The 14,629-nt window shown below is 32.4% G+C and overlaps 1 protein-coding gene across 1 annotated transcript in view; it reads right to left on the reverse strand.

Moving 5' to 3' along the window:
- Nucleotides 1-14,629, reverse strand: part of LOC102879179 (disintegrin and metalloproteinase domain-containing protein 5-like) — a 131,855-nt gene that overhangs the window by 100,560 nt on the left and 16,666 nt on the right. Inside the window, exons 8-10 of the mRNA XM_015592804.1 lie at nucleotides 9,886-9,957; nucleotides 9,523-9,686; nucleotides 8,659-8,740 (exon numbers count right to left, since the gene is read on the reverse strand). Coding sequence (XP_015448290.1) covers nucleotides 8,659-8,740; nucleotides 9,523-9,686; nucleotides 9,886-9,957 — 318 coding nt within the window. The remainder of the gene's footprint in view (nucleotides 1-8,658; nucleotides 8,741-9,522; nucleotides 9,687-9,885; nucleotides 9,958-14,629) is intronic.

Consider the following 14,629-nt stretch of genomic DNA (forward strand, 5'->3'; position numbering starts at 1 on the left):
ATATAATTATATATATATGTGTATATGTATAGTTTTTTAACACAATTTATAACTCCGCAACAATACTGTTAGAGACCACAGAAATTTCAGATCTATTTCGCTAGCTAATATTGTGTAAATGGGAAATTTAGTTACAGGTTGGCCTAAAAAGATTCCTTAAACTTTCTCCTTTTCACTCTCATAATAAAACATTTTCTTCGCTGTTTAGTACATTTTATGCCCTATTCTCTAAAAGTCTCCTCTTTTATTACCCCAAAGATTCAATAATATATCAACAAAGCTATTGATTTAATGATGTCTTTTATTTTCTGTATTCTGATGCTTTGATATCTGAGGCCTTGCAAAACCTAGAGGACTGCCCCTCCTAAAGTTACCCAATTCCTTTAGATAATAAAAAAAAAACTCACCTGCAAGTACACTTTCCATATACAAAGCAATCAATCCAGAGTCCATATATCCTACTACCTCCTTTATCAGGTTTACGTACTCCAGGTCATTACCCACCTGCTGAAATCACACCAGTGCCAAGCATCAGACAATTAGGGACAGCCTCTATGCATCGGAATTTGCTGAAATTTTTCAAACTAGCCAATCCTAGGCCTGCTTACCCTGCCTTGACCATTCCTTTCTAAGGAAAACAAAATAGTGGTTCTTGCCCATGGTTTCCGCTTCCTCCCTTGCTTCCTGACCAACTCTAGTGCTTTCTCATGTGGCCCCTGCATGGCATGGCATGCTTCCTTTTCTAGGGAACTATTAGTATGATAAACTTCTTCCTGCATGACAGTCATTTCCATGTCCGGATGTCTTTCCACCCGGATGTGAACAAATCCCAGGTAACCTTAAAAAAACTTTCAAACTAGATTAGTTTCTTCTATTTTAGTTCAGTTAGTTTAGTCTAAATCAAGTTAGATTATAACTAAATCAATTATAAATATATATTGTAAATTCTAGGGCAACTGGCTTAAAATTTTAAAAAATATAATTGGCATTCAAAGAGAGAGGAGAAAATGGAATCATATAAAATGTGCAATTGGACATCAGAAGCATGACAGCATAAGAGGTCCCCCTTATCTCTCCCCTTGAAGTTACAACAAGTTAAAGAGCTATAATTCAACAAAGGATTTCCTGCCCAACACACAAACACATCTGAGAGATATGCACATCAAAACATCCGAAGGTAGGCAAATCAGAATGAACAGGGAGGAGAGTGCCACAGACTCAGCCCAGAACTCACAGTGGGTCTTGGGAGAGGGGAGGAGTCAGGCTGCAGGTGCACTCTCTGTAGTCCACATACAGAATTATGACAGCTGTGTCCTAGCAGCTGCCATTGCCAGGAAGAAAACAAAGCCACAGAGCCTAGCATTCTCCTTTACTCTCCCAGAGTTTACCTCTCCACACCCTCCCAGAGCCAGCAGGAGGCACCAAAGAAACTGTAGCAGTGAGTGTCAAGTTACAAAGCAAAATATCTATAGCCCTGAGAACTGGAGAGACAGTTCCAGAGTGGCAAACAAACATTGCAGCTAATCTAAGTGATAGGGGTGGAGAAACAGAGGTGAGGCAGCTGAGGTCAGGCATTCGCCATTACTGGGAGGAGAAAAAAGTCACAGACTCATGAGCAGCCTCTCCCAGCCCACCCTGCCCTCACCATCATGCCTGATCCCAGTAGGGGCACCTGGGACACTTCAGGCAGCACAGCACTGCATCTGGCTGCTGGGGCAGCACCAAGATTTCACAGCTCAGAACCCCACCACCCACCACATTCACCCACAGAGTTGGTGCCTTGAGACAAAGATGACTCAGTCACACAAAGGAAGCCCACCTTTCCAGGGAATACAAGGTATTTTTCACTGCCCAGCAGAGATCTAAAAAAGAAGCTGTGCAAGAGAAAATAAAACACTGGCACTCCAGTGCCACCTACTGGAAAACAAAAGGAACACCTCTTCTTATCAATGTGCTAAAGAGTTATCATTTAAAAAAAAAAAAAAGAGTTCATTCTCATACAGGCTTAGAGAAATAATTCACCAATACTATAAACAACAAAGGCAACAAGACAACTCAGAAAGAATAGGAAAAATCTTCAGAAAATAAACTTATGACATGGAAATATGTGATAAAAATGACAGAGAATTCAAGAATGCAGTTCTGAAAAAACTCAACGAAATGCAAGAAAACTCAATGGGCAGTTTAACAAACTCAGAAATAAAATCAACAAACAAACAAAATGTTTTCCAAAAAGACTGAAACTTTAAAAAAGAACCAAAGAGAAATTCTGGAGCTGAAGAACTTAATAAAACAGATGAAGAATGAACTAGCAATCTTAGGAAATAGAGCTGACCAGAAGGAGTAAATAATTAGTGCTATCAAAGATAGAAATCTGGAAATGAAACAGATGGAAGCAGAGAGAGATACTTGAGAGTAAAAAAAAAAAAAAGAAAAGAAAAGAAAAAGAACTCTACGAGGACTATCTGACTCCATCAGAAAGAGCAATAAAAGAATAATGGGAATATCAGAAGGAGAGAGGGAGAAGAGAACAGAGAACCTATTCAAACAAATGAGAACTTCCCAACCTATGAAAAGACCTAGATCCTCAAATCCAAGAAGTACACAGAACACCCATTCATCTCAATCCAAAAAGGCCTTCTCCAAGGAACATTCTATGAAAATTGTCAAAAATTAACGACTGAGAAAGAATTCTCAAATTTTTGAAGAGTGATGTCTCAAGCAAGTAGTGTGAGGGATTTCCCATGATCCCTTCCCTTGAAGTTAAATCAAGCTGAACACCTATAATCCAATAGATAAAGCTCAACCTGCACACAAGCGCATCTAATATTTCTGCATATCAGAGCATCTGAAAGTGGGTGAATGATGTGAGCAAGGAGGAGAAAAGGAAACAGGTGCTGCAGATTGCAGCCTGGAGCTCCCTGGTGGACAAGAGGGATGGGGGGATTACATGATAATTTTTTAACCCTCAGAAGCTCCAAATTGTCCTGCCCAAGTGATCAGCATATTCAACACAGTGGAGCCCAGGCATCAAGGGAGAGAGCGGGGCAGAGATCTAATGCAGGACAACAGCTGTGTTTTAGCAACCACCATTGCCAGGCAGAAAGCTGAGTCACAGAGCCTGGACGCCTCTACCTACAGGCCCAAAGCACGCCCTCTCCTACCCCGTACCATCCCAGAGCTAGCACCAAGCCCCAGCAGAATCTGCAACAACCAGAACTGAAACACAAACTGCAGCCGATCTGGGTGACAGGGGTAGAGATATAAAAGCAAGGCAGCTGAAGCTCGAGGGCCAGTATTACCAGAAGGAAAACAGCAACAAACACCGCTGGCCTCTCGCAATTCACCCCACCTCTACTCAGACTGATTCAGAAGGAAACAGCAAAGCATTGCATCTGACTTTTGGGGCAATCCCGGGACTTCAGAGCCTTTTCAGAGGCTCAAACCCCCATTACCCTTTACATTCTCCCACAAGGGTAAAGCCCTGGAACCAACACGACCTAGTAACACACACGGCCCCAGAGAATAAAGGGCATTTTTAGCCACAAAGCAGAGATCCAAGAGGCTTGGACACCACCTACTGGAAATCAAAAGAAAAACCTCTTCTTGTCAACCTGCTAAAGAGAAATAACTATATAATAAATTTTCTTTAAAAAATAAAAACAGAAATAAAAGAATCACATCAGAGAATGAAATTAAATAAATAAATAATTTTTTTAAAGTAAAATACATTTCCATTAATGCCTAGGCAATGAATAGTCCATTAAACAACCAAGGTGACAGGGAAGCTCAGAAAGAAAATAAAAATCTTCAGAAAATAAACTTATAAATATAGAAATGTGCAATTTAAATGGTAGAGAATTTATAACTGCACTTCCGAAAAAAGGAGATGCAAAAAAAAATCTGATCCACAGTTCCAAGAACTTAGAAACAAAATCAAGATACAACAGGAATACTCTATCAATGAGGCTGAAACTCTAAAAAAGAACCAAATAGAACCTCTGGAGATGAACTCATTAAAAAGATGAAGAATGAAGTAGCAAGCTTAAGAAATACAGATGACCAGATGGCGGAAAGAATTAGTGATTGACAGAAATCTAGTAATGATGCAGATGGAAGAAGCGAGAAACAAAAAGAAGTTTAACTTTGGGTGGTGAACACACAACACGATATATTAATGACATATTATTGATTAGTATACTTGAAACCTATTGGATTTTATTAACCAATTTTACCCCAAAATTTTTAATAAAAAAAAAAGACTTCTCAAGACAGCCAGGGAAAAGAAGAAGGTAATCTATAAAGGAAATACTATTAGTTTGTCATCAGAATTTCTAAACAGAAACCCTACAAGCTAGGAGAGAGTGGAATCAAATATTCAAACTATTGAAAGAGAGAAATTATCAGCCAAAAATGATAAATCCAGCAAAGTCTCTCTTAGATACGAAGGAGAAATAAAGACTTTTGCAGACATTCAGAAGCTGAGGAAACTTTCCACCACAAGACCTGAATTACAGGAAATACTGAAGGAAGTTATTCTACCAGAATAAAAGAACAAAAGGATACAAAACTATGAGTAAGACAAAACTATGAGCAACCGTTATTCAGCGTAGGGTAAAATACACCTAAACCTTGCATTAATTGCAAAGGAGAATGAAGATAAGCTGCATTACAAGAAAAAAACTACTGCACATTTGAAACTTTCTTTTACATAAACTTAATGGTAAATGTACACAACAACAACAACAAAATAAGAACTGAGACATATAAAAAAAGAGAACAGAGGAAAAATCATAGACCACCACCAAACTAAAATAATAGAAATAAACACAAGGGCAAAGAAACAATGGAGACACTGAGCTATCAGAAAACAAAAGATAAAATGGCTATAGGAAATCCTCATACATTAATAACCATCCTAATGTAAATGCACTGAACTCAACAACAACAAAAGGCACAGAGTAGCAGTTTGGATCAAGAAACAAAACCCAGCCATATGCTGCCTTCAGGAGACACATCTCAGCTCCAAGGACAAATATAGACTTAAAGTGAAGGGGTGGAAAACGATACTCCAAGTAAATGGCATCCAGAGTAAAGAGGGTGTAGCCATACTTATATCTAACGAAATAGATTTCAAAATAAAAAAGATAACAAGAGACAATGATGGACACTTCATAATAATAAAGGTGACAATACATCAAGAAGACATAATACTTATTAACATATATGTACCCAATCAGGGAGCACCAAAATATATAAAGCAACTACTAACGGAACTAAAGGGAGAAACTGACAAAAACATAATTATAGAAGGGGACTAAAATACAATACTGTCAGCTATGGATAGATCATCCAAACAGAAAATCAAAAAGAAAATATCAACTTCAAATGACACATAAGACCAACTGTACATAATCGGCATTTACAAAGCCTTTCATCCCAGAATACCAGATTTACATTCTTTTCTACGTGCATAAAGCATTCTCAAGGAGAGACCATATGTGGGGACCAAAACTAGCCTCAGCAAATTTAAGAAGACTAAAATCAAAGCAAGTATATTCTCCAACCAAAATGCTTTTAAACTGGACATCAACTGCAAAAAGAAAGCAGGAAAAACCACACTTATGTGGAGATTTAACAACATTCTACTAAAGAATGACTCAGTCAAAGGAAAAATAAAAAGAGAGATCAAGAGATAATTAGAAACAAATGAAAATGAAAATACAACACAACAAAAACTTTTTGGATACAGCAAATGTGGTAATAAGTGAGAAGCTTATATAATTACAGGCCTTACTCTAGAAACAAGATTGGTAGAGCCATACGGAAAATAGTATGGAGGTTCCTCAAAAAATTAAGAATAGAATTACCATATGATCCAGCAATCCTGTTTCTGGGTCTTTATCCAAAAAAGTTGCAAACATTTACCCACAAAATAGATATGTGCACCCTGATGTCTTAGCACTATGCATTATTAATAGTGATCATCACATGGAAACAACTGAAGTATCCTTCAATAGATGAGTGGATAAAGAAGATGTGGTACATACATACAGTGGAATATTACTCAGCCATTAAGAAAAGATGAAATACTGCTATTTGCAACAACATGGATGGATCTCGAGATTATCATTCTAAGCAAAATAAGCCAGACAGAAAAAGTTGAAAACCATATGATTTCACTCATTTTGGGGAAATAAAATTGAAAGCAACAAATGAACAAGACAAATGAACAAAAACTCATATACACCGACAACAGTTTAATGGTTAGTAGAAGGAAAGAGGGAGGAGTTAAATAAGGGTAAAGGAGGTCTAATGTATGGTGATGGAAGGAGATTTGACTTTGGGTGGTGAACACCCAATGCAATGTACAGATGATGCATTATTGAATTGTATACTTGAAACCTATGTAATTTTATTAACCACTGTCACCCCCAAGAAATTTAAAAATTAAAAAAAGAAAACAGTTTGGTGTTTCCTAAAAAAATTAAAAATAGAACCATCATATAAATCAGCAATTCCACTTCTTGGTATATATTTGAAAAAATTGAAATCACTATCTCAAAGACATATTTGCACCCATGTTCATTGCAGATTATTCACAATAGCCAAAATATGGAAAAAACCTAAATGTCCATCAATAGATGAATGGATAAAGAAATTGTGATATATGCGTATGTATGTGCAAAGATAGATAGATATGTATCTCTATCTCTATCTCTATTTATACTTATATATCTATCATCTATCTCTATCTCTATCTATCTATATCTATATCTATATCTATATCTATATCTAGATCTAGATCTATCTCTCACAAACAACACACAAACATGGATGAAACAAGGGCATTATGCTAAGTAAAATAAATTAGACAGAGAAAGACAAATACTGTATAATTTCAATAATATGTAGAATCTAAAACAACCAAATTCAGAAACAGAGAACAGATTGGTGGTTGCCAGGGTTGAGGACTGTGGGGCAGGAATGAGTGAAAATGGTCAAAGGGTATAAATTTCCAGTTTCTGGAATACAGTGTACAGCATAGTAAATATAATAAATAATCCTGTATCATATATTTGAAAGTTGCTAAGAGACTAGATCTTAAAGGTTCTTATCAGACACCCACACATAAATAGTAACTATTTGAGAGAATGGATGGTTAATCTTATCATGGCAATCATCTTCCAATACATACATATATCAAATCATTACACTGTAGACTTTAAACTTATATAATGTTATAACATGTACATACCAGAACTGATTTTAAATATGTCTAATCTGTCAATGGTAATTTGCTTCATTGTAGATGCTACTAAAAGTTAACCAACACACAAACTGGTCAATACAAAAATAATAGTGCACACTTCTTTTTCTGAAGCACTCTCAAGTTAGTTCCCGTTCCTATTTTTTATATAACTTGTGGTAAAAGGACTATAACTCTATAGTACAGGCTCATTCTCACTTTCCTCAGAAAACAATAGATTATGAATATTTGATAACTGTTTCTTTCTACAAATAATCAGCAATCACTTCTTGGTATATATTTGAAAAAATTGAAATCTCTATCTCAAAGACATATTTGCACCCATGTTCATTGCAGATTATTCACAATAGCCAAAATATGGAAAAAACCTAAATGTCCATCAATAGATGAATGGATAAAGAAATTGTGATATATGCGTATGTATGTGCAAAGATAGATAGATATGTATCTCTATCTCTATCTCTATTTATACTTATATATTTATATTTATTAATAAATAATCCTGTATCATATATTTGAAAGTTGCTAAGAGACTAGATCTTAAAGGTTCTTATCAGACACCCACACATAAATAGTAACTATTTGAGAGAATGGATGGTTAATCTTATCATGGCAATCATCTTCCAATACATACATATATCAAATCATTACACTGTAGACTTTAAACTTATATAATGTTATAACATGTACATACCAGAACTGATTTTAAATATGTCTAATCTGTCAATGGTAATTTGCTTCATTGTAGATGCTACTAAAAGTTAACCAACACACAAACTGGTCAATACAAAAATAATAGTGCACACTTCTTTTTCTGAAGCACTCTCAAGTTAGTTCCCGTTCCTATTTTTTATATAACTTGTGGTAAAAGGACTATAACTCTATAGTACAGGCTCATTCTCACTTTCCTCAGAAAACAATAGATTATGAATATTCGATAACTGTTTCTTTCTACAAATCGGCTCCTCCCAAACATATAATGAAGATTTGGATGCAAAAACAAAATAGTTACCTTAAAACAGAAAAAGAAGTAATAAATGTCTCTTAATAAAAAAACATATGAATATATACTAATTATTAATTTTGAGAAAAGTAGCTAAATAATTAACATTAAAAGTGCATTGAATATATAATAGTGATACAAGCATACCACTTTACATTTCACAAAGGCCAAATATGTTTTTTAAAAATAATATATTATGATCAATTCAATTTATGTGTTCTATTTTTAAAGCAATTATATAGTTTAATTTTTATGCTCAAATTAGTAATGTAAAAAACTATTAAAGAATGAGTAAATTAAGTAATATATTTATTCATGTTTTAAAATATTTAAGAAATTTTGAAAAATTAAAATAATGAAAGCAAACTGGATAATAATTACATACCAGAGCTACTCCTGCAGCATAATTCTTGTTACATATTTTTCCAGGAAATGTGGCTCCTATAAAACTAAGTTGTTTCTTGAAGCTAAAAAAATAAGAACTTTCCTCATAATTTCATTTAAGAGTGGTATCATTGTTGATAAAATTTTCATACCAACAAACATTATTGAACAATTACAATGTCCTAAGCACCATGCTACTCTGAATTAAGCTATAAGTACATTTTTCTCATACCTATAATGTTAAGAATATTTAATATACAATTTTAAATTTGGTTATTTGATAAACATCCAGAAGCATAATGAGGATAAGGCCTAACAGCTATGCAAAATTCAACTGCACTAATGGTTATAGCTTTTATTTGGGTTCCCTCTACATTTACAGCCCTGAAAATTCAATTTTCTTTGATTTCCTTATTCGTTTAATCACTAAAAATGAACAGATTTTTTTGTGCATTAGATTCTAGATAGTGTAACAATTCAATATACTCATGTTATCAGAAAATAAAAAACATAAGAATTAATCCTGAGAGATAAGATGTAGAGATAATAAGTAGTAAATGTTTATAAACCAAGCAACTTATAATGCATCACTCAGAACTAATCTCCTTTAGCTATTTCAATATTTTTATGTAACTTCATTTTTATCAAGTAATATGTCAGTTGATAAAAGTTTTTAAATCTTGCCTCACATTAGCTTCTTGAGGACAAGAACTTTAACTTACAATTTTTTCCCCATCCCAATCGTGTCTACTAAATTTGAAGAATACAGTATATATTAAGTAAATGCTTATTTTTCATAATTAACATATTAAATCATTTTGGATTATTTCTTTACTGCTATACAAACACAGACTACTATACTCACGCAAGTAAGTATGCAGCATGATAAGGTCGAAAGATATGTCTCAATTTCCATTCTAAAAATCTAAATAATATATGATTAGGATTTCCCATAGTAGAAATTTTGTTTTTATTTGACCAGATTTCTATGGAAGATATGACAACAGTCAGTTTTAACTGAGTAAGCATCTAAAAGGAGAAGATAAATAAAAATTTTTAAATAAATTTAAACATTATGTTTTACTTTTATAAAAATACATTTAAGACATATAATTCAATATTTTGATTATGGAAACTCTTCAACAGCATAACCAAATACTAAAAACATCAACACATACTACATATACTTTTATAAAATATATAAACAAAATAGTTTTTTTAAACTTACAGTGTTGACAAAGCCAATTATCTGAATAACCTTCTGTGTTACAGCCTTTATATCAGAGCCCATGTAATCAAACTGAAAAAAATAAGTTATTTTTAAAAACCAGTGGATGTCATTAACATATCACATATCCTTTATGTGTACAATATACAATATTCTAAAATAGAGATAGAACTACATTTCAATTGTAACTCAAGAAATGAATAATGATGTATAAGTAATGATTTATAAAATAAATTAATTTATATAATAGAAATATTTAATAACATAATTTTAAACAATATTTAATGCACTCAAATTGCGTCATTATTTATTATTAAAACTTAATCATAACTTTTTTAAATGTAGAATTTTAAAATACTTATTCTAAAATAATACATATAATTGCAAACCAAAAAATATATGCATAAGCCTTAATGAGAGGTTCACTGTTAGGCAAGATCTATTTTTTATTTTTGTAAGTTTATTTGCTAAGTATTCATTTTCTTTTTAATATTCTATCCTTAATGAGAGGTTCGCTGTTAAAGGGATTCTAGATAATGTGTTCAGATACATCCTTTGATGTCATAATGCAACTTGTGTTCTAATTTTTTCTTAATTTCAATAAGCTCTTTCAATGTCTAATTGCTTTAAAATTCCAGGACAATATTAAATACCAAAGGTACATCAGGTATGTGAACTTTGCTCCTGATTTTTAATTGGAAAACCTCAAATATTTCATCAAGTGGTGTTCCATTTAAGGGGAGTATTCTAGATCATGTTGAGAAACACCAATTTAAAAATCTTCCTATTTATTAAAGCTTCTATAAAAATAGTATCGATTTATTATAAGCCTTTTGAAGCAAACCAAAACGATGATTTTTGTCTTTTGACCTATCAATGTAACATATTTCATTAATATTACTTAATGTTAAACAATTATTATATTCCTTGATCAAAATGTTATTTTCTATTAACACAATATCAAAATTAATATAAAATTTTGTTTAGAAGTTTGTAGCATTAAGAAAGTAGGGCCTGTTGTTCAGATTTTTTCATAATGGAGCAAATGAATGTTGCTTAGTAAATAACTACCTAAAACTGTTAATTTCATGTTTTTCCTATGTCCTAGAATTGTAATAGCCTCTGAAGTGTCTTTCTAAAAACATTTTTAAGAATTTTCCTGTAATCTATCTATACCTGACACTGGCCACTGATCCATTCAAATTCTTTTTTTTCCCCAGCCTTTTGAGATATCATTGACATATAACATTGTGTAAACAGGAAATGTACAATGTGATGATTTGATTTAAATTCTTATCTCCTTTGGAGAATTCATCAAATTTGTGCTTCTTTGTATGAACCTTCTCCAAGACCATTATTTATATCTTAATCCTTTTTAATACCATAACAAGTTTTTGCTTAATTATACTTTCTACCCATTTTTCTTTTCAACCAGCTCTTGAATTTACTTATACATCTTAATGTTTCTGTTTATCATCAACTTACACTTTTTATTATTGCCTGTTCTCTGTATATTTCTTATTTTATAGTTTTAAAACTTTAAATTGAAAGCTCCATTTATATATTTTTCATTCTTGCTTTTCTTACAGCAAATTCTTTCAAGAATATTAATTTCCTCTGTGTTTAGTTTTGGTACTATCCTCTGTGGTAGAAATTATTCCTATTTACTGATATTCGGATCTCTTTTAGTTCAGGAACACTTCCTTTCTAAAGATAGGCATGGTCAGTTGATTCACTTTAGTCAATAAGATTAGGGCAAAAGTGATCGTCAGTCACTTCTGAGAGAAAGTATTTCCTTACTGCAGCTCATGTCTCTTTGATATGTTATTTCATTAGCTTCACAATTGGGAAAAAAAAAACTACCAACATAGAAATGCCAAAAAATCTAAGCATTCTGGAGTCCTGAGCCAACACATGGAAGACAGCTGCCCTGGAGAGTCATCAAGATCCACAGTTGACTTTGCATGAATGAAATATAAACTGTTTATACACTAAGATGTTTGAGTTATTTTTTACCATGGCACAACCTAGCCTACTCCAATTAATAAATATCCTTTAAATTTTAAAAATATTGTATAGAATTCATTAATTTCTAGTTTATAGTTCTTTATCTACCTTTCTAAAGTTACTTATAATAGTATTTAATTTTTCCATTTTATTATTTTTGCCTTATCTTTTTTTATTCCTTATTGTTTTAATATGTTGTAATAGAGTTTTGGTTTAGCCATTTTTACTTTTACAAATTTTTTGGTGTTTTCCTTGTGATCTATAGATGATTACCTTTGCATACATTTTCTAAAGATATCTATAGACATTTGAATGTATGTGGCATCCATTCATAAGGTACAAAGGTGAATAAATTTTAGTAAAGCAAGCTGACAAATAATTTGATCTTTATATGTTAACATTTATTTTCTATGTTAAAGGCCAAGAGAAATACATTAATGGGTTCCACTACAATTTTGAGTTTTGTGACCAACGGAACAGAGAGCCCAGAAATAAAGCCTTGCATATTTGTTTAAATGATTTTTTAACAAGGGTGCCAAGATTAAAGACCTAAATACGAGATCTAAATCTATAAAATTCATAGAAGAAAACATATGGGAAAAGCTTCGGGACATTGGTTGGCAATGACTTCTTGGATATGACACCAAAAGCACAGGCAACAAAAGTAAAAATAGACAAATGGCATTAAACTTAAAAACTTTTGTGCGTCATAGGAAACAGTCAATGTCAACCTAAAAAAATGGAAGAAAGTATTTGCAAATTATGTATCTGATAAGGATTTAATATCTAGAATATGTAAAGAACTCCTACGAAACAACAACAACAAAAATCTGATTTTAAAATGAGCAAAGCACTAAAATAGACAATTCTCCAAATAAAATATACAAATGGCCAACAGGCATAGGAAAAGATGCTCAACATCACTAATCATAAAAGAAATGCAAATCAAAGCCACAATGAGATATCACCTCATACCTATTAGGATGACCATACCAAAATATCAGAAAGTAACAAGTGTTGATAAGGGTAAAGAGAAATTAGCACCTCTGAGCACTCTCGATGTGAATGTAAAATAGTATAACCATTATGGAAAACAGAATGGTAGTTCCTGAAAAAGTTAAACAGAATTACCATATGTTTCAGCAATTTGGCTTCTGGATACATATCTAAAAAAAATTCAAAGCAAGATCTTAAAGATATATTTATACATCTATGCTTCCTGCAGCATTATTCACAGTAGCCAAAAGGTGAAAAAACCCAAATGTTCACTCACAAGTGAATGGATAAAGAAAATGTGGTATAAACATACAATGGAGTATTATGCAGCCCTAAAAAGAAGGAAATCTATCTCATACTACAACATGAATGAAACTTAAGGACATTACGCTAAGCAAAACAATCCAGTCACAACAGGACAAATACTGTATGATTACACTCAAATGAAGTTATCTAAAGTAGTCAGAATCATAGAAACATATAGAAGAAAGGTATTGACCAAGGACTGGGGGAGAAAGGAAAGGAGAATCAGTATTTAATGGGCATAGTTTTAAGTTTTCAACACACAAATGCTCTAGATATCAATTGCACAACAATGTGAATACACTTAGCACTACTAAACTATACATTTAAAAATGGCTAAGATGGTAAATATAATGTTATGTGTTTTACTGTAATAAAAAAAATTTATACCGTTCTAATGAACAAAATACAGATACAATCCTAGATCTCTCTGACTCTAAACCATGTACTTACAACTACTAAATCTAATTTATTATGAATCATAGTAAATTCTGTTTTCCTTCAGTAAAAAACAACTAGACAAATAGCTAATTTCATATAGGTGGGCTATTTCAAGAAAAAGCAGTAGGGGAACTTTCTCAGCAAACTTCCTACCAGGCTTCACCAACGCCAGTCAATCCTTACATCTGCCACTCAGTAAACACACAGCAATGTGTGTGTTTAAAAAAAATTAGCAGATACCTCTTGAAGTGTATCCCTATGCCTCTGAAATCTTAACAAAGAACATTTCCTCTGTGAGAATGTTAAATGTTCAAAAGTAATCCTGTAAAAAGAAAATGAAGTCCACAAAATTTTTAAGATAGCTGTGTCAATAAAATGCTACCAGATTAGACTAAAAGTGTCCGAGACAAAAATCCAAAAAGATCTCTGGGCTTCCAACCAAATAAATAATTATTGGTATTAAATTTTGGAGAGGTTTGCTATGCAGTCATAGATTATATTTATTTTAAAAGTGTACTTCATCTGATATTAATCTAGCTAAATAAGTGTTTTAGAATTTTTGTGTTTAAAAAAAACAAAATTTTTATAGTCTTTTACTTTTATGATGTGCCATATTTTAGATATGTCAATTGTAAGCAGAATGTGTTTACATTGCATGATAATCTTTGTTTTGCTTTTAATCTTCGCCTTTGGTTTCTAATTGCAGTGCTTAATCTCTCTACATCTAATAAAATTACTTATATATTTGAGTTGAAATATTAATCTTAAATCTAGCTTTTAAATTTATTCATATTTATGAAACAAATGTTTAATGTTTTTCTTTCCCTTTATTGCCTTCTTTTTGTTTATTATACTTAAAATTCTACTTTTCTACTTCTGATTTCGCTGTAATTTTATAGGAATATGATTTTAGAGTATTTGTTGACTTTGTACTACTTCAACTTAGCTACAATAAAAAAAAAAAACTTTTTAGTGAGCCACACACTTCAATTTTTGT

Source organism: Pteropus alecto, unplaced genomic scaffold (genome assembly GCF_000325575.1).
Source record: "Pteropus alecto unplaced genomic scaffold, ASM32557v1 scaffold24, whole genome shotgun sequence".
NCBI lineage: Eukaryota > Metazoa > Chordata > Mammalia > Chiroptera > Pteropodidae > Pteropus > Pteropus alecto.